Below are 24,936 nucleotides of genomic sequence, written 5' to 3' on the forward strand. Positions count from 1 at the left end.
TTAATCTTCCATTTGAGAGTGGTATTTTTCTAGGTATTGCTTTTGATATTCAAAACTTTCCATTGAGTTATGTTGTCGTCCTCCCCCACCCCACCCCCAAAGGAGCATCAGTGTAAATATATATTTTGTGATTTTGAAGCTGTATGCATCAAACATTTGTAAAGACTTTGGTGCACCTTTTCAAGTGGGAGTGATAATGGCTTCACTGTCCTCCTACAAGCCATTTGTAGTAGGTATCCAGTTACTGCAGTGTTTGCTGTGCTACCTATGGATTTGCATTGGTATTATTTGTAAAACTCTTAGTAACTTAATGTGTGGGATTAGAAAAAGTGGATGCCAGCCCCAAAGATCTTTGGGATAACCAGTGAGTTCCTGGGTGGACAAAGGGTTCCTGTTTGATTCAATATTAAAAACAAGTCCATTTGAACATTCCTATGGCATCCCCGGTATTACTGAGAATGAAGGAATATTTATTTATTTAGGTGCCTCCTGCATGAGGAAATGCTTCCCCAGTCACTTCAAGCAATTTTGGAGCAATGTAGGGACAGGTTGGGCAAAAGATTCCTTACCTTGCAGGGGGCTGGACTTCATGACCCTCATGGACCCTTCCAACTCTACAATTATGTGAAAAGATAATTAAAGAAAATTCTTCATTCTGTGTGTGTGCTTAAATTTACTTTTCCCACGTGTAATATATTCAGGGCTCATGTGTTTCAGTATTCTGCACAAACGCAGAATTGAACAGCCGCAGAATATCATGCTTAAAAAAAATACAAATATCTCCCTTTTGCCTGCAAAAATAGACTTGAAAGTGGAGGTAAAATCTCCCTCCTACCTCGCTAACTTTTTAAAGATATCCGCAATCATTTCTTCTCCCAAATACTGAAATTTCTTTAAATTGCCTGTTACAAGGTTTCATCGTCAGACTGGCTATTCTTGTGATCTGTTAGAAAACAAAAGATGGTGCCAATCTTACGTTAATAAGTTGGTGAAGCTTGGTTGGGGGGGGCATTTTTGAGACCCACATTCCTACTTCTTTATCTCTAATAAGCCTTTAAAGGCAGTCTTACCTCTTTGCTCTGCTTGGAGTTTCATCTTCAAATAGAATAGTATTAAATGGTACAAGTTCCTCTGTCTTTCCTTGCTGATGGTGGAGAAACAGCAGGATGGGGTGGGGAACGCTGAGCAAATGATGGGTAGGGAAACATTAAAGCAGCCCTTTCGCTCCCACTGATCACCAGATCCTCTGCTCAAGATTCCACCCTCCTTAAAGTACTGTCACTGAAGGGGGGGGATCTATCATGAAAAAGACTCATGCAAGAGTTTGGCTTTCATACAAGTCTGTAATTAAATGAGCAGTAGTTCTGGGAAAATAGAGACTCAAAAGACTCCCTCTGTCTGTTTGTGATTGTGAGTAAAAGAGTTTCATGGACTTAAGCTGCATCGTTGACTTCCAGCTGTACAATTCTGTGACTTCTGTCATAAATAGTGGATTAATAGGAGTGTGTCTGTTTTCTACCCTCTTTCAACAGTGCAGTTTTCTCGGGAACCCGGCTGGCTAGAAGGAACACTAAATGGGAAGAGAGGACTCATTCCCCAAAACTATGTCCAGTTTTTTTAGTTTTCTTCGTTGAATGCCTGGAAGGTGTACATGGTATCCATGGATTTTATGATTCAGTTGCTTCTCTTTGGCTTCACCTATTTTTAATCAGTTCAGGACCTGACAATGAGACGGAAGACCTTCATCTGTATAAAGACTTAATATTTTGCCAAATAGGAATTGCGCAGTAATTTTATATGGGGAGGGGAAAGGGTGGGTAATTTTAAAAATAGTACTTTAGGTTTGTAAAGAGTCATAATTATACATATGTATGTTTGTAAGATGAATGTTAAATCAAAAAAAGACTTGATTGTGCAGTATTTACTCCTACTCTTAACGATCTGAGACATTTGAATCTTTTCTGGTTCCAACCCAGTCCCCTGCCAGCCTGACCTACCCACCTTACTGAAAAAGTTGGGGAAATGTTGGTAGTTCAGTGTAAGCTGCTATCTTTGTGAGGGTTACAGCAGGCTACTACAGTGTTAATTGACAATTTAGTTTTCCCTTATTTTGAAAGGAAGAAATTTAGCTGGCGGAAGCATCATTAATTTACACTCACAGGAAAGGAAGAATAAAATACAGCTTTCAAATGTCCACAGTGGTGCAGATAAATTTATAACAAATTATATGGCTTCACTTATGATATATTTTAAAGGCACATATATGATCCTCTGAGTTCTGTAGGTTTCCTCCTACCTTCAAATTATCGGAATCAGGACATCTTGTTCTCTATTAATGCTGTGGAAAGTATGTTTACTGTTTTGATAATCTGTTGACGGAAGTTCACTTTTACATAGGCTCAGACTAGTAGTAGCTTGCTGTTACTTTTTTCTTTCCCTTGAGACAAGTCCCAAAACTGACATGGAGGAATTGGAAGGAGAACTGCTTAACTCTTCTCCTACAACTATTTTCCTACCCCCCCCCAAGAAACCCTCCACCCTTCATCTTCAAGCAGCTGGGTGAAGGGGATTTTTTTTTACCAGAAAAAAAAACTGAAAGGGAAAGATTTAAGGAACCTGCTCTCCACAAGGCTGCTTTTGGATTTATTTATTTTTTTAAGTTTGATACACTTGACTACGTATCACATCTACTTTGAGTCTTAGTTGTCCATGTAACTTTGCGTACAGTCAGGGATAATTTATGCACTGCTTATTTCCAACAGAATAATGGAAAGGCTGTCAACTGCCAGTTTCACATCACAGTTAATGTGAAAAGAAAGAAGCTTCACTTTACTGCAATATACTGTTCATTCATGATTGTAAGTTTTCACATGTATTATTAATTTGCTATGACCAGAGTTGTTTAAATACAACACACTTTTTTTATAAAAAGGATTTGTTTTCTTCTGCCTCCGGGTTCGATAGAGAGAAGATGGAACTACTTAAACAGAAGTATTCAGATTATGCTTCCTATATCCAAACACATCACTTTGCTTGCCACGTAATTGATGACTCTCAGCCCAAAGTGCAAACTTGTGAAAAGTGTCAGGTCTGAATTGACTTTAAATGATATGACTAACAATTATATTATGGAGTAAGTATTTCTGGGCTACAGTCCACTTCACTGATAATTGTCTAATAAATTTGTTAGCCGCTAGAGTGCCACAAGACTCTTAAGTCTTTTGCAGCAAAAACAATAAATAGGTGATCCCTCTATTAACTGTTTTAATAGGGTGTCAGTTGAGGAACAGAAAGTGTCAGAAAGCCCAACCCCTGATTTCCCTCCTTAAAAATACTTGCATTAAATGTTTTAAAGTCCTTGGTCCCATTCAACAGATTCCCGATTATGCCAGGAAGCTGCCTGCTGGCAGACCAGCCTAAGAATGGGCTCCTGTCATCATCAGCTTTGACAAGGGTTTTCATGTGTTTGGGACAATTCACTTACCAACTTAAGCAGAGCAGCTATGGGTCCTAATTCAGCACCAGTTGCTATGCGTACATCCCGGAATGTTTTTTTTAGCCTTGTGGTGGTATGCTTTTGCACACACATGACCTGATAGAGCAAAGAAAGCTACAAGTAGAAGAAACTTAGATTTACAGCTGCTGAGGAGACGCTACCCACCCCAAATAACAATCATTTTTATTCTGAAAAACAACAGAGACAGAGCCCCATTAGATCTGTTTGGCCTTCCATATACCTTGCTTACCAGATACGTATTTGTGGGAATTTAACTCCTAAACCAAAATTGGTTCACGTAGGCTGTATATCAGGCATCCCTAAATGTGGACCTCCAGATGTTTTGGCACTACAACTCCCATCATCCCTAGCTAACAGAACCAGTGGTCAGAGATGATGGGAACTGAAGTCCCAAAACAGCTGGAGGGCCGAGTTTGGGGGTGCCTGCTGTATATCTTACTGGCAGGGAGTGACTTAATCAACTGTTAATCTGCTTTAAAAGTACACTTACTACTAAATAAATAGACAGCAAATATTTTACCTGTGCAAACTCCCTAACTAATGGAAAATAATAATAATAATCTTTTAAAAGAGCTTTGTCTACCTAAAGGTTGATTAAAAAAACACTTCACAGTTACTATACTTTCAGATTATTTTCTTTAATGAGCTTTAACTGACAATCATTGTCTGTTCTTTTGCCCAGAAATATAAGGCCCTCAAGAGTGTTCACAAATCATTTCCAGATGGTGCAGTTGTGATCCAATGTACTTCTACCTCCCTGGTCCAACTGGAACTCTCCCAGGCTGTGGGGCATTAATATACTTCTTTGTGTCTGAGGCTATAATCTTTGCCAGATAGCTTTAAGGTGATTCTACTTGGGAGATCATCAAGCAGTTAGGAAATGTGACCAAAAACAGTGCAGATGCTTGCGGAGTAATGTAATGGAAATCAGATTCTCTTCTTTTCCAACTGTTACAAGGGCACGGTGGGGGGAAGAGAGTGAGGCACATGTTATGGATGTAAGTCATTTCACTCTTTCTCACTACTGCTGTAAAGAATGTGCATAAACAGAATTGTAACTTGTGGCCTAGCCCTGAGCGTTCAGTGCAACCATGAAAGGGGCTGTTTGCAGAGTTTCTGTATGTTGAGAGTGACCTCTGCATGGAGAAGAACCCTGAACATCTTCCAGAGTCACAGTGGGATTGGATGTGGGGAGCTGTCAACAAGCATCCTTGCTGCTCCATACAAACGTATGTATGTGGGGCAGAAGGGGGGTCCCGATTTGAAGGGGAAGGTGGAAAGTCGAGATAATAGACAACGTTTTGGTGCCAGCTTACTGCTTGGTCATGCTACTTTGTGACAGTGCATAAACAACAAGGCTGAAATTATAGAGGGAGAGAGGCATAGGTGATTCTTAAGTGTATTAGGGAGGATATGTATATGTGCAGATGAAACAATCAGACTGGAACAGTTTTGGTTCTGACTCCAATATTATTCCTTTTACTTTTGCCACCAAAAGGCTGGTGGTTAACTTTTTTGGGGGGAATGTGCATTTTGCCAGCATGAACTAAAAAAACCATCTGAGCCCTGTACTCTTGATTTGCATAGTGAGGCTCTGGTATTATATGGAGAGGTTGCATGGTAGCATTGCCACTTTCTGACAAGATGGTGGTCACATAGAAACTCTCCATGCCAGGTCAAAGAACATCACCCATTCAACCAATTAATGGCTGCCTTTCTCCCGCTTTGTCCCCATGATAAAGATTGTGGGTAGCTTGACCTTCAGTATTATCTGCAAAGGCGGAATTGCTTCCTTAGCATTCCAGTGAATATTATTTTAGAAACATGGTCCAATTTTCTCTTAAACCAATGGGTGTGTAAATTATGATAATTACTTATATCAAGAAGGTCAAAAAAGCAACAGCCAGCTTTGGAGAAGTCTATTCCCAGCAGCATATGTATAAAATGGTTCAGATGTTGAGAGAAATGCTCATGGTGCTTTTTCTTTCAGCTTTTGGGCTTTCGTTTGCACCGGGCATGGTTTAAACATCTTTGCCAAGTTGCCCCACACAAAGGCTCTGTGAAAGGCATCCCTTTCAGTGTTCCCCTACGTTTGTGTCATAAGACGTTCCTATCTCCAGCCCACACTGGCAATCGTGTCCTTTTCCAATGGGAAATCCAGCAATGGGCTCCCTTCAAAAGCCATCTGCCATGTGGTGCTAAATTAAGGATACAACTCTAATGCTCAAATACTGGCTTCATGGAGCCAAAAGGGACTTAACTTCCAAGTAAAATTATTAGGATGAGGCAGTTAAGGACAATTTGTGCCAGTCTACAATATCGGGGAGATTACCTGAATGGTAGAGCCCAGGTGAAGCAACGTGCACTATCAAAGCCCTTGTTACTACGAAGGCAGGTGTTACAAGTAAGATTTACAAAAACTGCATAATGTATCTAATTTCACTCAAGGGCATTTCCCCAAAGAAACAGATGCATCTTCAGGTTTGTGTGGTTGATATCAAAGCGCAAGGAATACCGGGAATCACACCATTTTAATTTGTGTATATTTATACAACTTATAAAAAATTATGTACTTAAAGACATTAACATAAAGGCCAAACAGTAATCTTCTATTTATTCAAAAAGTTTAAACATACAGAAGCAAGCCCCTAATTGTTAATGCATTATTATGCATAGATGTTGTTTTACACCATAGTTGCTGCCTGCTCTATATTTTTCATCTAGCATTATATAATCAGGACACAATCTGCCAAGAACAACTTCTGCACAAGTGCAAAGTTCCCAGAGGAATGTGCTCTTCAACTCCATGAACTCTGAAACATAACTGAGAATCCTGGCATTATAACTGCTGCCTATCAGGTTATTCACCTGCCAGATGAAATTGCACCCTCCTGAACACTCTCTCTCTCTCTCTCTCTCTCTCTCTCTCTCTCTTTCTCCCCCCCCCCCCTATAAAAAAGTCACATCTTTAATAGACAATCAAAAGTGCATTAAATGTAGAATGGGTTAAATTCATAAAGGTTTTTTTTAAAGGTCAGTGAAAATACCACCCTGTGAATTAGATTTTTGCATTATTGATTATAAAGTATATTTTATTAAGATGTTGATATTGCAAGCTTTTAGTCCTTTTTCTCTCTTGTTCTGTGCAACAAAATGGTTACACACTGCAATGCAATGTTATTCTTGAAATACCCACTGCAGTAAATTAAAACTATTTTACATTTTTTACTTAAGAATACAATATTCTTGCTGTATATTTTCAGTCATTCATAGCCACAAAATCATTACACTCGATCAACACAATTTATCATTTTGACATTTTGAAGTTAACTTTTATCTTATTTTGCAGGAGACAGATGCCTGTTTCATTCTAAAGTACAATGTACTCCTGATTCCTTCCTTTTTTCATTTTTCATTTTTATTATTTCTAAGCAATAATCAATGGTTTCATAAACAGGTGATTAAAGTAAAGGATTTATTATAATCTGCTTACAATTGTTTGCAAAGACAGACATATATTTTGCATAAAGATATAAACTGTTTTTAAAACTAATGTAGTGTTTTACTTATGACATTTCTGTGAATTATGAATTGTACCAAACCAAGATTATATGCAATAAGGTACAAAAAATAATAGCAATCAGACAACAACGTGAATTGGGACAGACATCTAACAGTGGATTTTTTAAAAAAAGAATATGGCTTTAATATTTTAATTAGGCAAAGTTACTTAGTGATAAAAAAAGATCCAGTAACTTTGTTAATAAAAAAATGCAGCACCATACTGCGTTTACCACAAACCTGAATAATTTGAAATTCCAATTTCAGTATGGTTTTAAAAAAATGCTAAATGAAAGGGAGATTTGTGACCACTTCTTCAATATAAACAACCAGTCTGCATGCGGTGTATTTTTATCACTTTAGAAGAGCAGCTTTCATATTGCTGTGCAGATCAAAGGAGCTGATTTATGAATTAGATTTCTAAAACTGCAAATAATATATGCATGTGTAAATTGACTCTTTCTGAGCGTACCTTAACAGATTTCCCATTCAATGAGACATGTGACTTAAAAATAGTAGTAGTAATGTTTGCATCCTGTTTATGAGATGCAAACATTCAAATTTCTGAATCTAATGCACACTTGATTATTGAGAGTTTGCGGGCAGGATACAAAGAGACTTTGTAAGGAAACTTTGGGCTTCTTTTTCTTCTCTCTGTGCCACATAGAAAACCACTTTGAAACTGAGGGCACTTTCAAAAGCAGCTTATGATACATCATTGGAATCTGGTGTTCAGCTGGGGGAGGGAAAATCCCACTGGGCAATGCCTCCTTGGAGGTCATTGGATCCCAGACTTTGTTAAGGTTTCTTTTATTTTCACAAACTTTACCTAGACACAAGTTTACCAGAAGTATAACTCTGACAATTATTATCTTTACATTTGTATTTAATATCAATGGTCATAGGAAATGTTGCTATAATGCAGCCTCCAATGTTTAAATTATTTATAAAATGTATAATGTTGATCACCCCAAGAAAGATACATTTTTCATCATCTCAGTTCATAAAGTAAGTCTTGAGAGAAATTCAGATTAAAGGCTCATGCCTAAAGTTGTTAGCTATGTTTTAGCACTGATTTGTAAAAGTGTTATGGTATTAATATTAAGTTACTAACTAGTTGAGCAGTAATTCTAAACATAGTTACAAGGAAATAATTTGTACTAAAAGTCAGTAGCACGTAATTCCAAATAAGTAGGCTTATAATCTAGGATAACACACACACCCTAGTCCAAATTTGTCAATAGCGTATCTTCTTTCACATAATTATATCATTCCAGAATTTTATCTAGTATGTGTGTTGAAATTTATTTTCTCACATTTTTAGCCCCATTTTTTTGTAGTTTATGTACATTCCAGATTGAAAAGGAGAAGCAAAAAAACAACAAAACCCCACTATTATTATTTAGCTCTCCCTTTTAGCCACAACTTTGTTACAATATTAGACACCCAAACTGTCCCACTGAAATCAAGGAGTGCAATCCTATGCATGTCTGCTCAAAGGTAAGTCCCAGATAAGTGTGTATAGGATTTCAGCCTAGCTGTGTGTTGAGTTGCAGCCTTGGAAATAAAACAGATTGGCAGGCAGAATCTCACCTTGTCCCAGGACTGACGAGCCTTTGAGGAGACTCTAGGCACAACCCGAGAGGAGACTGTCCTCAGGAAGCTGTACTGAAATGTATGAAGTACTGTGTGCTTCCACATCTTCATTCACTTCAGTGAGACAATTTCTTAGTGGGTTGTGCCCTTTGGAGTCTATCTTGGTAGATGTGAAATGTGCAGATAGCTGCAAACACAGCTAGCTAGAGGCATGGAGCAGAACTCTTGTGTGCTAGAGTCATGTAAAAGCAGACAGATACTATGGATGAAAATGGACAGAAAAGAAGTGCAACTGAAAATGGCTATGGGTGGTTATTTACAGCAGACACTGTCAGATGGTAAATTAGATATGATGCTAAAAAGGCACAGCTTTCCCTTTCTGAAATACACTGTAAACGGTTCATTATGCATGCAGAACAATTCACTTTACAAAAAAAATTACCTTGTGTTTAGACAAAAAGAGTAATTAAATAGTCTCCAGCAAAATAGAATTCTTCCAAAAATACTTTCCCATTCATCCTATTAACCATTAAAGATTTTTAGGTCTCATTTACAAAAGTTCCTTATACCATTTTTTCCAGGTCCTTCAATTTATACATACAGCAATGTACAATACAGCAAAAGACTGCAAAAAATTATTGGTAAAGCCAGCACAATAGATACTAGAAATCGAAACCGAGGCATTTGTTTTAACATCTTATCCTTTCAAGTTAAATAATAAATGAACACTTAACACAGTGTAGATCATTTGTGATGGATAATATGGGATAACAAATGCCGCAGGTTAATATACCAAGATTATTCCACACCAAATGCTCCATTATTTATTTTACACATCCAGGGATTTGTGTGTGTGTGTGTGTGTGTGTATAGTACAATTATTAATGCCCCATATTGACTTTGTTTTATGTGCAAACCAACAGTAAGCTTTTCAAAAGTTCATATTAGTCCTTGAACCCTTTTTAAAACAAGCAAACAATACCGGAAACTACATGGCATATTTAAAATGTTCATCTCTTAAAATATCAAAATCAAAGAGTTATTTGACTAGATATGGCTTTTCATCCAGAGGAACAGGAACATATTTTTTTCTCTCTCCTAAATGTTGGGTTATTGGGGGGGGGGGAGATGCATCTTGACGACTTTGCTCGCCTAGTTCACATAAGCTGCTTTCCATCCTCCAAACCCTGGCTATGGTTTTCAGACTATTTAGAGACCATTGAACAATTTTGTATAGCATGTTTTAGATGTTGGCTTCTTGGGTCCTTCATGGGTGTGGAATAGCACAGGGAAACTTAAGGCAAAGTTTTTTTTCTCCATTAAGACATTTTCTGTCACTTCCTGTGGAAGTAGAGGGGCTTGGCATTCCCAGATTCCACCTTGGGCAACTGGTCACTGATGATTTCTACCAGCATGGCCGGAAACTCCACTTTCAGAGCTTGAGACTCTCGGAAGGTGTAGAAACAGAATTCCAACAAATCGCTAACAAGCTGAAATGCAACAGGGGAAAAGGGTCAGGAATGGTGCGCATTGAAATTGACGTAGAAAGTCTTCATGATGCAAAAACAAACAGTGTTAATAAAAAATTTTCCTTAATAGAATAGGTATCGGACAAAGACCAGAAAGTAAGCTTCCCCACCCATCACTCATATGTGGATGTGCTAATAAAGAGTAGTTCGAAGCCAGAGAAATTTCATTCCAATTAATTGCCACAGAAATCAATGGGATCTAAGCAGGGTTTGCTCTGGTTTATGGCAAATGAATACTTGTTCCAATCATGTATGTAGTCCACCCCCCCCCCCTGTGTGGCTCTCTGTTGTGTGTGTAAAAGAAATAGAACCTTTGGTTACAGAAGAGCTCCTTTTTTCAAACTGCTTCTTTTCTGACTATGACTTCATTGGAGAGCTCCCATCACCAGCAACCACAGTTTATTCTATACTTCTGATTAGGGCTGTTCACAACATAAAAAATAAGAACAAACCAAACCAGATATGCCTCTGAATATAAAGCCAGATTCTCAATAACACCTTTTCTTCCTGAACAATATTTTATGCACACTGGCAAAAGAGCACACGTAGGAACTATGTTGCTAAGACCACATGGGGCTGTCTACAAAGAAGAAGAGATTTCTAAAAGGAGTCCTATGATCAGACTTTTGGAGCCCAGTTAGTCCTCTCTGACAGGAGAAGGGATTTGTTGCTTTGTGCATGTCCCACCTTCATTTTTAGAAGTTGCTCATTTATTCTGAGCCTGCTTTTTGGGTCTGGAAGTTTGGCTGGTGGACAGTTTTGAATAGATGCAGGTTTCTTTACCATAAAATCCTATTTATTTTTATTTTACTTTCTGTTTATTCCCTTGTGAGACTCAAATCTTGCAATTCCAATTTTAAACATTCTCCCTTTATTTTTACATGAACTTATTTACCATTTGGACAATGTTGAAGCCTTTATACTAGATCCTGAGTTCATCTTTCTCAACTTTGCCCCGGGTCCAAAAAAAAATAGTTTCTTTTATCCCTTCTGGGATCGGTAGCTAAACCCCACCCACCCCTTAATCTTTAGGTTGAACTGTTGTAAGGCTGGGGATTTAGTAAGCTTTTAACTAGTTTGAACAGGCGGAAGGTTATGAGCAAGCAATTAAGGGCTTAGTATTATATATGCTTTACTGGTAGCTGCTGGGGTAATTTTTTTTTTATTTGCCCATCTAATATTTTCCATTTATAAATTGATTTGTACATTTTTTATTCTTATCTGACTCTGATCCCTTTCTGATTACCACTGCTAGCTCACTGGAGCAAACTAAATGGAGTGAAAAATTTCAATAATAATTTGTGTCTTATCAATTCAGCTTTATGTTTTCTAGATTTTAAGACCAGTCAGGAATTCTAATGATTCATTCTCTCTCTCTCTCTCTCTCTCTCTCTCTCTCTCTCTCTCTCTCTCTGTGTGTGTGTGTGTGTGTGTTTTGTTATTTTGGTGGAAGACCAACAAATGGTTCTTCCCTAGTCTTATCAATAGAAATAACAATTGTGCAATGCAATTAAGTCAATGTGGTCACTGTGGTTTTCATTGTTCCAGGGCTGGATTTCAGGCTTAGAATCTCCAAACAAAAGCCATTTTAATGCATTTTCTTTTCATTAAGCCACGAAAATTTCCTTACAAATGCATGGGCATCTCCCCCCGCCCCCGAACTGGTTCAACTGCTGATGACAAAAATAACACATTGGTCTACATCAGGGATGGGAAACTTTGGGGCTTCCAGATGTTGGACTTCCAACTCTCATTAGCCTCAGCATCACCCAAAATCAAGGATGCTGGACTATGTTAGGGGCTGCAGGTTCCCCATCCCTGGTGTAAACTTTCACTCTCCTAACTGGCTGTATACCATGCTAGACCCCATGCTGTTCCCTCAGGAGTAACTTTTTAAGAGAGCAGGTGGCTGCAGTGCAGAGAAGAGATGGAAAAGCCCTGATCCGCCAGTGGGGGTTTCTCTCCCTTTCAGAGAAAAAACCAGAAGTATTACCTGATACCAAGTAGGTGTCAATTGAAGTCCGTTCTTTACTTGCAGGCTTTTCTAAATTCCACTCACCATTGAATGTATCCCTAAGTAGTTGTGCTTCTGTAGCTATTAAGTGCTCTTTGTGTTAGCAAGTGAACAGTTCAATTCAACCAGTAAGACTCTATATCAACACCTAAGCTGTCCCCCATTCTCTCTGGTATAACATGCATTTCTGCGTCCATATTGGCTGATATTTTTGTGTCTCTGAATTTGGTGGGGAGCTTGAGCATAAACCCCTTCTGAAATGGATGGAAAAGGGACCCCAATTCTTTCAAGCCTATACAGTGCTCAATTCATAACTTTATTCGTTTACATTTTTAGAAGGAATTGCCATTATGTCACATTGAAACATTTCTTTTGGGGGGAGGAGGAGGAGGAGGACTAACTAGAGCTTTGACTCCCCCCCCCCCATGACACAAACTATTTGAATGTAAAATTACTTAAGTATTTACCTGAAATTATTTTTTCATACAGGCTATTCTCCAGTCACTGCCCCTACAAGGCATCATACCCTAATGTTCTTAAACATGTCTTGCAGGTGGGACTTAATTCATAGAATTGAGATACAAATCCTACTGACTAAGGGGCCTTAAATCAGCACAAATCTGCCTTAATCAGCATTGTGACCTCTGCAGGTCTGAATTCAAGCTGTTCTATAATTGCTTTGTTTTGTTTTTAGGGGCTCTGTAAATAAAGTTGCTGATGCTTTCAAATTCTTATTTGCTTACCTTTCCCTTCATGGAATTTTTTTCACACCTTGGCATATTTTTTTGCATGCACATATGTTCACCATGTGGAAGGCCAGCTAAAACCACTGAGCAATGTAAAATATTTCCCTTCGCTTGTGCTCCCTATATTACGGAGTATTGTGTTGCCTTAATTTTGTTTCTAGTCTACAGCCTCACAGGCTGCAACCCACATACCCAGGAGTCAGTCCCATTGAAATCAATGGGCTCCATGTAACCCATAGACAATTCCAGCATTAGAACATAAAAGCAGCCTGCTGGATCCGGCCAATTGACCCATCTAATCCAGCATCCTATTTACATGGTTGCCAGGCACATGTAATGTGGGATGTTAGGAAGGAGGCCAAAACTCAACAGCACTTGTGATTCCCAGCAACTAGAGTTCAGAGGCATACTGCTTCTGTTTCAGTATCTGTTACAATTTTAGGTAAACTATTGATACTATATAACATTATGCTGAGATTTGCTACCTCAGACCAATTTGGACAAGAGCACACACGCTCTTTCCTTCTTCAGAAGACAATAGGTGGGAGTCAGCGAAATATTACTCATTTTAGCAGACCCATTTAAATGAACGAACATTGACTAATTTAGGCCCATGAATTTTAGAGGGTCTACTCTGTGTGAAACAATGCCACCCTCTTATTCCTCCCTGACACATTGGTTGGCATTAAACTCAAGTTTTAATCCGAGTAGGTAGACGGACTGAAATCAATTCATAATATAAAACTAGGTCTATGGATTTTAATGGGTCTACTGTCAGCATAGCTTCGTTGAATACCTCTCAACAGGCTTCCATATGTGCAGAGATTCTGATGTGGGGGAATGCCACATGAAAAGCTTTTCGCAGCAGAGTCCCCCAACACATTTTCAGACAGTACAACAACCCACAAATAAGGGTTATTTCCCCTGGTGTTTGTTAAATTCTGTCCAATTATATATGGAGAGTATAATTAGTTCTGGCTCTGAAAATATATGATGCACCATTTTACTGGCACGGTTCAAAATACTGCACGCACACACCACCCCAACTTTCACAGGCGGCTTGCTACATAATACAGTAAATCTGAAGCATTTGAAGTGATGCTGACTTGGATTCACTGACTTCAATGCAACTCTACTGGCTTGAATCCAAGGACTTTAACTAATCTGGTTTGCAGAGCAAGCTGATGTTGAGCAGAAAAACATCTACCCCCCTCCTCAAAAGCAAAAGCTAGTCTCAAAGGAATGAGCTGTTACTGCAGTACTAATAATACTCTGACTCCCACCGAGATACTTCAGTGTTTTAATTAACAGCACATTACTTGACAAATAATTCCATATGTATGTTCTGTAAACAGACCTCGGGCTTTGGTGCAGATTTGACCTGAAATGCACCATACTGTACTGCGTCTTCACAAATAAGCCAGTCAAGTACAAAGAAGCACATTTATATGTGGCCTCTCACATACTGAGGCCAAAGATTCTGTGCACAGCATGTGAATCAAAAGCGTATTTCCTTGCTACATCCTAAGAATGGAGCTGAGGAGTTTGCTTGCTCTTGCTGTACAATTGAACAGCTTTAAAGAGGTGCTTAGCAGTAGGCTGTCCTCTTGTAACTGGTGGTGCCACAAAACAGAAGCTCATAAAGAAACCAAAATCCCTTTGGAGAATAAGTTGGGAATGATGTCAATAATAATACATTTAAATGAGTCGGTGAATTTTAAAGCCTGCATATGACTGACTCATTCTGGTTCAAAGCAATTTGCATTGTCTTTGAAAGACTGGAGATACTAGTCACAAATAGCCGTACTTTGAAATGGCTGCATGGACTTCAATAAGATTACGCAGAAATAAGAGGTATTGAGAATTGCGGCTTGAGAGCAGGGGGTGGCGAGGGTGAGGGCGGGGCAGAGGACAGCAGCAGCAATTGAAAACTTGGGTTTCACATACAAAGATTTTCAGCATTTGTAATTACACCCTTACATTTCAATGGAATTCTGATCGAGTGCCTAAAATTGACTTGCACTGACTCACAAGGTTAGCTCTGAGCACAGTTCATGAACTTTGCTTTCTGTTTTAAACCATTTGATGACTCAAAAGCAACTTCCTGTCCTCTTGCTTGCAGAACATTACTCATTAAATTATTTCTCCCAGCACATAAGCACATCCCTTACCCAGTAGGCCCAGAAAGTAGCTTTCTCTCTTGGTTGTATTCAATGGTGGCACTGCCTTTGTGGAAGCGCTTCCCTTTCTGCAAGTCAGGTCAGCCAATTTTCACCAAACTACCTCCTGTTTCCACCTTATCCCACCCACAAGCTGTTCCTGAGGGTTTGGGGGACTGTCTGCAACAGTAAATATTATTCCATGGAAGACTGCAGTACAATACAAGGGGTGGGCAGTGTTGATGCCCTCGCTGAAGCCCTGTCCATAAAGGCAAAACCACTCATTTTCTATACAAAAATCTACAAACTAGTTTCTTTTTCTTTTCGTACTTGGTGCTTGTTAACTGAACAAGACGTAATACTGTTCATGTGCCTACAACTCAAAACAGCAGCCTGAATCTCACTGTTCGTTTTCTCCAGTTGGTAGGTAGGTAGGGAAATGTATGATGTCATCACACTGTGCATTTCCTGTATGGTGTGATGTAATGAGGGGTTCGGTAGTACCACTTCACCATTGCTCAGTGTCACTTCTGCTACTGACGAGCCACGTTTGCCTGCCATCTCACTTTTTTTGTAACAACACTACATCACGATACCAATCAACTTCAGTCAAGGGATTTGTTTGATTCCTACAATATGTAACAGTCTCCTCCAAACTATCAAGCCAATTACTTACATCATGAATGGAATCCAGGAGCTTTGTCAGTTGGTAAAACCGCTGCCAACTTTGCCCAGAACTGTTTGGATGTTTAATTACCATCTTCCTCAGCTCTTTAATATAATTTGCCCTCATTTCTTCAAATGCAGCTTGACATTTGAGGCCATCCTTGGGAACTGTCATAAAAGGATACAAATATTTATTACTCAATGATCTGTTAAGTTTACATATGTATATTAAAAAAGGAAAACAATGTGTTATGACAAGGCCATTCACTAACGTTCAGAAAAGCTTGCTATTGTGTACAAATGCATTCCCCATATTTCTTGCGCATTATGAAAACGTAGCAACTTCATAAATCCTTTGAGGTTTTGCAAACATTCTTCACAGGTGAATATATGGGAAAGACCTTGCTGGAGAACAGTAAAAAGCAATGTGTTTGATTACCCACTTGACCTAAGAGAAAACCATGCCTGCCTGTGCACACACACAGAGGGAAGAGATGGAATCTTTCTTGTAGAAAACAAAAAATAGGTTCTTAAACTTCCAGTCAACTCTAATGCTGCATCCTCTTAAACAGTTGCATAAAAATATAAAAATACACATAATTGCTTTTTACGATGAATTCAAACTGTATTCCTAGGGATGAAAATGCCTTTAGGTTGAAATATGTTTTTGCGCACACATGCTGAAATAAAAATGGAGTTTTATGCTATACAGAATAAAATGAATTATTGTTGTGCCATGGACTGCAATTTCAGTGCTAGGATGCATCCAGATGTTAACAGTGTTCTCTCCCCAATGGACACGGTAGTGCTACTCAGGCGAATATTCATGCTTGATCAAAAGGCTACAAGAAGGCTGCTCCTTCTCATTGAAGGATATCTCCTCTCACTAATCTATGAACCACTTGGAATCCAGTGCCATGTTATGGCATATATGCACAAAACTCTCTGATATACTTTCAACCTTTGGTTTTGCTGCCCCCCCCAAAAAAAGTTCGCTCAGGGTCTGTGTGCTACATTCATTACCGAATAGTGATGGTTTGCATTTCTAACAGTTTGCATTTCAGCTTGAAAGAAAGCCCCCCATTTGAGCCAATATGATGGGTTTTTCCAAGCCTAGGTGTGGCAAGAGGAGCACTGGTGGTGGGACTGCATCTGCAGAGAGAAGTCTACAGAATCTAATTCCATTGCCATTAGAACAACCATTGAGATGCTTGTATTATAACTAGGGGATTCAAAGCAACAACCAATAGAAACATTGGTTTCTATTTGGGCTTCACAAATCTCAGCACTGTACAGAAGATGTCTGTTCTGATGGTTGGTAACCTATTAGGCAGAGAGATTATTTCATGTCTCCTCTAAACCAAGCCACCTAGTCGTAATCTTAAGAATAATCATTTATTTTATTATGACTGACTGCACCCTCTTCTTCAATTTCTATTTTATGCATTACTTTTCAATGCTGTTAATAGAGACGACCTGCCTTTCGCTAGATTCAGATTTCATATTCAAATATTTTGATTGATTTATCTCATTTAAAAGTCTATATACTGCTTGATTGTATTAAAAAAACCCACAAACCCCTCAAAGCAGTTTACAAAAAGGTATTTTGACGGGGAGCATAATTCAGGCAGAACATTAGGGGGTGTATCCAATGTCATTATTAATCATTAGTAGTAGTACTTAATTTCTAACTTGCACCAATATCAGATTATCTCTGGATGAGTTACAATCCAGAAAAATGACAAATTTGCCTAATGAGGTGGCAGGTTGGGCAAGGGATCTATCCCTCTTCTCCCACCCCACCCCCCACAACACACTCCCAAAAGAAGCTTCTCTAGAGGGATGGAGGAAACCTCCCATACATTGTGGGATGTGGGTCGTCTGAGGCTGCAGTGGAAGGAAGCACAGGATTCCTTGGCCTAACTGCAGGCAATTCCCTGCTCCCAAAGCACCTAATAATGTTTGGAATGTCTCCCCGACCTTCTGGAGAGGCCTGGTGAAGGCTACAAGAGGACAAGGGATGATCAGTGGCAAGACTTTGCCTTCCATTAGAGGCAACCCTGGAATTTGTGAATATGTGTGACATGCTGCTCCCTGTGACTAGTCAGAGTTGGTGTGTGAAATGAGAAATCCTTGCCTCTATTTCCACACACTCAGATCCCAGGCCAGTTATCCAACACCTAATTTAAAAACAACAACAACAATAATTATTGCTGGATTTTGCAAAAAGATGTCAGAAGTTAGAATTAGGGAAAAATTAAGAGTGAAATGGAAATCACAATAGCTGTTTCAATATGGCTCTGGTTTTTAGATGTGCATGTAAATAATTTAGCAACATGAGACAAGCTGCCTACAAACAAATAGCTGTTCTGGGAGCAGTTATTAGGCAATCTTGGTTTTGAAAAAATGCCTAATGGGTGGTAAATGGCAGATCATATATTTGAATGGGAGCCTATTTGGGCTAAGGCTGGGAGGAGAAGTTCTAATGGGCCATCCGGGAATAGCAAGAATAAGTTGCACACTGTTTGGAGGGAAGGGCAGGGTGAACTTATTTGCTGTGGTCTTGAAGCAGCATATACGTTTGGCCGGGAGTAAGACTAAAATGCTCAACAAAGTCCCTGCTTCTCCTCCCAGCCTCACTATGGCTATTGTTATTCATAAGGCAATTAGGCTGGGAAGCTTTTCTCTCTCTTCTTCCCAGGTACCCCTGGACTATGGAATTAACAGACCTTTTCGCTTTTGTTGCAGGGGCTCTGTTGGTGAATGATGGTGGTGGTTTTTGGCTTCTGTAATATTATAATTGTGTCATCACAACTGGCATCTCCCAGGGGGAGGAAGCCAGAAGGTCTACCTGGACCCATTAATGAAGCTGGTTCTGGAAACAAATGAGTTTCCTGGAAAGGTTCCACTCCCAGAAAGGTAGCCATGCCCTTAATATGTGAGATGGGAGTAATCTGTTTTACAGCTTGGCCCTGACCCGGTTCTCCTAATCTTACTACGCATTGGGCATTTCATCATATATTGGGTCTTTGCCCGTTTCCCCACCCCCACCGACAGGTGTTCTTGCTATGTGAGTCCGTTCTAGGAAAGCTGCCACACAGCAATAATTATTTTCATTCCAAGAAGAGAATAAAATTGTTGTTCTCTTTCTAGTGCTTCATGGATTCAAAAAGCATAATATCCCAACAATCTTTGCAAATGAATCAGTGCCCTGTCCAAATCAAATGGTGGCATTGCACACTCATGTGCACATCCAACATCATGTGCTCAAGGGGCAGCATCCGACCAAGTCTTATTCAGAGTGGATCCACCGATCTCTACTCTGGAGTATTGATTTGGTTGGATACCACTCTGTGTGTAATGGTTTCAATGTTTATAGATCCACTGAAGACCCGAGGGTTTCAGGTTTGCATAACCAGACTTGCATGCCTCATTTTAATAAAGATCATTTCTATGTGCCTATATGACGCTGGCACCCAAATAAATGCGTGAAGGAGTACCGAATGCTTTTTTTACTGGCAAATATGAAAATTATTACACTAGCATCAAACAGAATTAATTATATAAAATTACAATAATCAGAAACACAATTGAAACTTCAGATTGTTGGACATATGCCCAGTTGTTTCTCTGATTATTAAATGTGCTGAGGCAACTGGCAAACGTCCCTACTCTGTGGGCTGGGGAAAAGCAAGAAAACAATTGAGATGTAATGTGTGGTTTCTTCAATGTTAATTGAGAAAAACTTCCTTGATGTGGCCATCATTCAAGTTCCTAAACAAATTCCAACAGCTAGTCAAATGATTAAAAAAATAAAATCAAACTAGCTTGGAAATCTATACTGTAATGCAGTATATGGGTGGCATTATTTGGAACTGAGCGGCCATTTACAGCTATTGGCTGTTTTTGTTAAAACTGAGTTATGCACACAGCAGGATTCCCTTCTGTCTCCCCCACAAATGTCAATCTGTTCTTGGAATGTTTCTTGGCTATTCATTTCATATGATGCATTTAATGCTAGAAAAGACCTAGGTTTTGGATCACTGTAGCGCTTAACCTTTTAATCCTGGCACCTAGAATTTTGAATTATTATTATTTTTAGATCTATGATGAATTTAAGCAGAAATATTATTGCATAGATGTTTAGAATACCCTTCTACCATGTAAACAACCAGGGCAGTTTACAAGAAAGAGACAGGTTGACAGTAAAATAACAACATAATAAAGTACACAAGCAAAACAATAATTAAGAGAGCAGTTAAAATGAGCAGTTAAAATGCTGTGAGCATTTTAAAAGCCTGGTGCCAAGCAGGCAACAATGCAGCTGCCAGGCGAGCCTTCCTGGAGAGCGATTTTCCACAAGCAAACTGTCACTGTCCCCAAAGCCCTCTCTCTGCTTACCACCCATCTTAGCACAGCTGGGAGTGCTGGAAAAGAACTCTTCACATGAGCAGGTTGATGTGAGAGCAGACATTCTTTAATAGCTTTAACACTAAGAGCTAGCAGTTTGAATTTTGCTCAGAAACAGACTGGGAGTAATATTATAGGGCTCTGCAACCCATATGTCATGCTCCCAACAACCAATCTCTTCTAGTAGCTAAGTGGCTGTATTTTTAATGGACTTTGAAGCTTTCAAAGGCAGATCCACATACAATGTATTGCAGCAGTCATCCTTGGAAGCATTTGGTCTTTGTTTTAAACAATTTGCTGTAGGTGTCCAGTTCAAAACACTGGCACCAAGGCCTTGTGGCTCCTGCACTCTAGTTCCTTTTTCACCATTTAGTGAGTCATTTGGACTAGTCGGTTAGAACGATATGTAAATTTAGCACAGTTGACAATTATGACTGGAGTTAACTGGCAAACTTACCTGTGCTTAATAGCAGCAAAACTTTCATTATAGTATATTCTTCAAAGCTAAGTTGCAAGCGAACAAACTGAAGGCTGATCTGGTGCATCCCCTGGCACAACTCAAACATTGCAGACTGGCGCATTCTCTCTCTGCAAAAGGAAAAAAAGGGGACAGAATACAGATAAGAATAGGCAAGCTTGGTTGGTAGAGTCCCAAGGCTACGCAAGTCCTGACTTACTTAAGAGTCAAATCACACAGCCATATACTCATGGTGAATAAGCACAAGTATGACATGCTTGGTTGTAAGTATTGATGAAGCTCAATCATCAGCTAACTTCCTCCTAAGCCAGACAGGTCTTTGTCGGTCCTAAAATTCCTGAACTAGAGACATACCGTATTTTTCTCCCTATAGGACGCACTTTTCCCCCTCCAAAAATGAAGGGGAAATGTGTGTGCGTCCTATGGGGCGAATGCAGGAGGGAGGCAGGCAGGCAGGAAAAGCTCCCAAAAGCCGCACACAAGCTCTGTGTGGCTCTTGCGGCTTTTCCTCAGGAGGGACAAGGGACTGACACGGCCAGTCAGTCCCTTCTTCCTCCTCTAGAAAAGCCCACAGGAGCTGTGTACTCCGTAAAGGGTGTGTGGCTCCTGTGGGCTTTTGCGGGAGGTGGGAGAGGTCACGCGCGGCTACGGCAGCAGCCTCTTTAGCCATGCGCCATCTCTCCAGCCCGGAGAGCTTGCGCGGGGCTAAGGAATAGCCCCGCGACCCTCTCCCAGCTGGAAGGTGATGTGTGGCTATGGCAGCAGCCTCTTCGCAGGAGATGCGTTGCGCAGAGAGGGAGAACTGCACAGCGCCCCTTCAGCCACACGCCTCGCTGGGAAGCTGGAGGAGGAACAGAAGGGTCTCCTTCTATTCCTCCTCCAGCTTCCCAGCGAGGCGCCTGTCCTGCGAAGCCGGAGGAGGAACAGAAGGGTCTCCTTCAGTTCCTCCTCCAGCTTTGCTTGAAGGGCGCGGCGCAGTTATCCCTCTCCGCGCAGCACCTCTCCTTCACAGGAGAGGTGTTATGCGGAGAAGGAGAACTGGGCAGCGCCCCTTCAGCCACACGCCTGCCTGGAAGCTGGAGGAGGAACAGAAGGGTCTTCCTCTGCATCCCAAAGCCTGGGGCGAGCTGAGCTCAGTGCTCCCCAGGCTTCGAGCTTCGCGCAGCTCTCCACAAGCCATGGGAGCCCGGCACGACTTCGCACTGGGATCCCACGGCTTGCGGAGAGCACCTGGGGGGGAAATAATCCCCCCTTTATTTCCCCCCCAAAAAACTAGGTGCGTCCTATGGGCCGGTGCGTCCTATGGGGCGAAAAATACGGTACATTAAATCATGGAAACTTCCTACCCTAGACTGGTGACACAGTCAAGTCTAGTGCTGCATCTCATGACACACACTGCACCGGTAGATCACTGGCTCCCCCCAAAGACGCTGAACAACTGTGGCTCCCCTAAAAAAGCTCAACATTTTACCTCCTCCATGAAAAAACTCAACAACAACTTTGACCCGAACCCCCCAAAAGGGGGTAGATCACTGCCAGTTTTTAACTCTGTGAGTAGATCGCAGTCTCTTGGGAGTTGGCCACCACTGTTCATTCATCTTGCTCTGAAGAGAATACTCAAGGATCAGACCTTTAGAAGCCACCAACTTACTAGATGACTTTAAAAGGGGAATAAATAAATTCATGGAGAATGAAGGCCATCAGCAGCAACAAGTCATGATGGCTAAATGTTACATCAAATATCTCAGGCAGTGTTTTTCTGAATGCTAGTTGCTGGGGAACAACAGTGGCACAATGCTACTACACATTTAAAATACTTTTAATTTCAACCACAGTAACGTTTTTCCCTGGTTGGGGGCAAAACTTCAGTATTACTAAACATACAATGCTTGCAAAATGCATTGAGAACTACAGAAGGAACATCAATTGATATTTTAGTTTCAAGGGAACTGACGCAGTTGAGCAAGTGAAGTAATAAGAGGTATTGATTTTATATACATCAGCTTAGAAAAACTTTCACAACCAAATTGCTCAATATCTACCCCATCCCAGTCCAGTGTAAAAATATTTCTAAAAGGCAAGAGACCAGTCAAACCAGTTGTGCAGTACTATGCAACCACTTTCAGAGATGTGAAGTGTGAACTATCAAGGAGTTCACAGGTTAATGCTGTGGGAGGACATTGTATATTAAAGTGAACATCAGAATTAAATAGAAGAGTTCCTCAACCACTATATGTTTCTAAATATATACACCATTAATGCCACCCTAATAGATTTCATTTTCTAAATAGTGAATGATACATGTTTTCCTGGAAATATAGCAGATCAATCTCTAGGATATTAAAAAAGAGAAAACTTGTGTTGCAAGAGAATGAATCACAGGAATAATTTGCTCTTAGGAAGGCTTATGTTAGAATTCAGGTATCACTTCTTAGATAGTGTTTTGAAAGCAAAAAAGGAAGTTTGTAAGGACAAATGTTCAGAGTTGTTTTCTGTACTTCTTCAACAGTCTCGGAGGAAGGAGTATATGGTTACCACCCACTCAGCTGTAAGTCATGCATTACATTGAAAGCTAGCTGATTCTTCCAGTAGATAAAGCAACATAGTTCAGCTCCTGTAATTTGGTGCTTTTTGATTTATCCAGCTGTCACCAACCATAAATATGAGTGTTTTCCCAAAAAGTACCTGCGATAGTGCTGCTTGCAACAAGGAAAGGCCGGGCACTCAGTCATACCATTGTTGTTATTTAGGAGAGGGGGAGAATAACACACACACACACAGAGAGAGAGAGAGAGAGAGAGAGAGAGAGAGAGAGAGAGAGAGAGAGAATAGAGAGGAAGAAATGCATCCATTTAAATACAAACACTTGTATTGTGCTTTATGAAGCCCCAGAGCCAGGAATTGACCACTGTCATGGACTGGTTGGACACAAAGGAATGGTGGGAGGAACCGGCTGGGGAACCCCCGGGGAAGAAGGCTCAGAGTTCAGGGAGTGGTGGTGTGAAGACAATGAGTGGTCAGAGGGAGAAGACTGGGAGGTGGGGGTATCAGAAGGTGAAGAGGTAACAGGGCTTGGTGAGCTGGGAGAGTCTGTGGCAGAGAGAAGTCCAGAATCACAGGCAGAAGCTGAAGCAGGAGAGGAGGGAGGGCAAAAGGCAGGGATGAGTCTGGCTGGTAGAAAGTCACAGGTGACGCTTTCCTGCTGCAACCAGCTTTCCTCCCCCCACCCCCCAACTCCCAGAACCCAGAGAGGCATGAAAGGGACAAAAGATAAGATAGCACCACACAGGTGCAGATTGCTCAGATTGCTTGGCAGAAACTCCAGAGAGGAGGGGACTTAGGCTGCTGTAGGTACCTTCAGTCTTAGCAACTGATCCATGGGGGGATTGATATATATATTGATATGTGGTGGTTAATCTGTGTTACTACAGATGGCACTAAACCACAACTACCATAATCCCTGGCCATTGGTAATGCTGGCAGGGGCTGAAGGAAGTTGTAGTCCAGCAAATATCTGGAGGGCTGCAGGTTAGCCATCCCTTCTACATAGTACTATCAAACTAATGTTTTTGTCAGTCGTTTGAGGAAGAATGTTCATTCTACCTCTATAAGAATATACAAATAGAAACCAGTGCCTTAAACTGTGCCCAGAACGCTCTAAGTAGCCACTACAGTAATACCTCTGGTTACAAACTTAATTCGTTCCGGAGGTCTGTTCTTAACCTGAAACTGTTCTTAACCTGAGGTACCACTTTAGCTAATGGGGCCTCCCACTGCCACTGCACTGCCGCCACGAGATTTCTGTTCTCATCCTGAGGTAAAGTTCTTAACCCAAGGTACTACTTCTGGGTTAGCAGAGTCTGTAACCCGAAGTGTTTGTAACCTGAGGTGTTTGTAAGCAGAGGTACCACTATACAGACTTGAAAGCACTGGTGCAAAATTCTCTCAAAGGCCCATCTCCAGCTGGGTTGTACAAATTGCAGCACCTGAATTGCAGCAAGTTGTGAAAGCGTCTAAAACCATTTTCAGTCCTTTCAAGCAAGGTAATCATTTTGTTACACAATAACTGCACAGTTGTTATTTATGTTTCAAGGAATGCAGAGGTCCTTTCCCTATCTATTGCAATAAAGACTGTTGTACGGAAAACAGTTATGCAAATCTGATAGACATCTATTCAGATAGGGGCCATGATGTCATTGGCAAAGAGCAACACACCTCGTTTTTTAAAAAAACATGTTTACTTATTTATCCATTTCTCTT

The 24,936-nt window shown here is 40.4% G+C and overlaps 2 protein-coding genes across 7 annotated transcripts in view; one reads left to right on the top strand and one right to left on the bottom strand.

Moving 5' to 3' along the window:
• The window catches only part of ARHGAP10 (Rho GTPase activating protein 10), a 110,247-nt gene extending 107,324 nt beyond the window's left edge, over nucleotides 1-2,923 (top strand). Inside the window, exon 23 of one of the 2 annotated variants that reach the window (XM_082237623.1) lies at nucleotides 1,538-2,923. In XM_082237623.1, coding sequence (XP_082093749.1) covers nucleotides 1,538-1,791 — 254 coding nt within the window. In that variant the 3' untranslated portion in view covers nucleotides 1,792-2,923. Of the gene's footprint in view, nucleotides 1-1,532 lie in introns of both variants that reach the window. The other variant, XM_082237624.1, reaches the window with a different exon arrangement.
• Nucleotides 2,924-6,972: 4,049 nt separating this feature from the next.
• The window catches only part of NR3C2 (nuclear receptor subfamily 3 group C member 2), a 134,312-nt gene continuing 116,348 nt past the window's right edge, over nucleotides 6,973-24,936 (bottom strand). For all 5 annotated transcript variants that reach the window (XM_082237580.1, XM_082237579.1, XM_082237577.1 and 2 more), the window contains 3 exons: nucleotides 20,656-20,786; nucleotides 15,799-15,956; nucleotides 6,973-10,164 (listed from right to left, as the gene is read on the bottom strand). In XM_082237580.1, coding sequence (XP_082093706.1) covers nucleotides 10,009-10,164; nucleotides 15,799-15,956; nucleotides 20,656-20,786 — 445 coding nt within the window. In that variant the 3' untranslated portion in view covers nucleotides 6,973-10,008. The remainder of the gene's footprint in view (nucleotides 10,165-15,798; nucleotides 15,957-20,655; nucleotides 20,787-24,936) is intronic.

Source organism: Podarcis vaucheri (assembly GCF_965113315.1).
Source record: "Podarcis vaucheri genome assembly, chromosome: 9".
NCBI lineage: Eukaryota > Metazoa > Chordata > Lepidosauria > Squamata > Lacertidae > Podarcis > Podarcis vaucheri.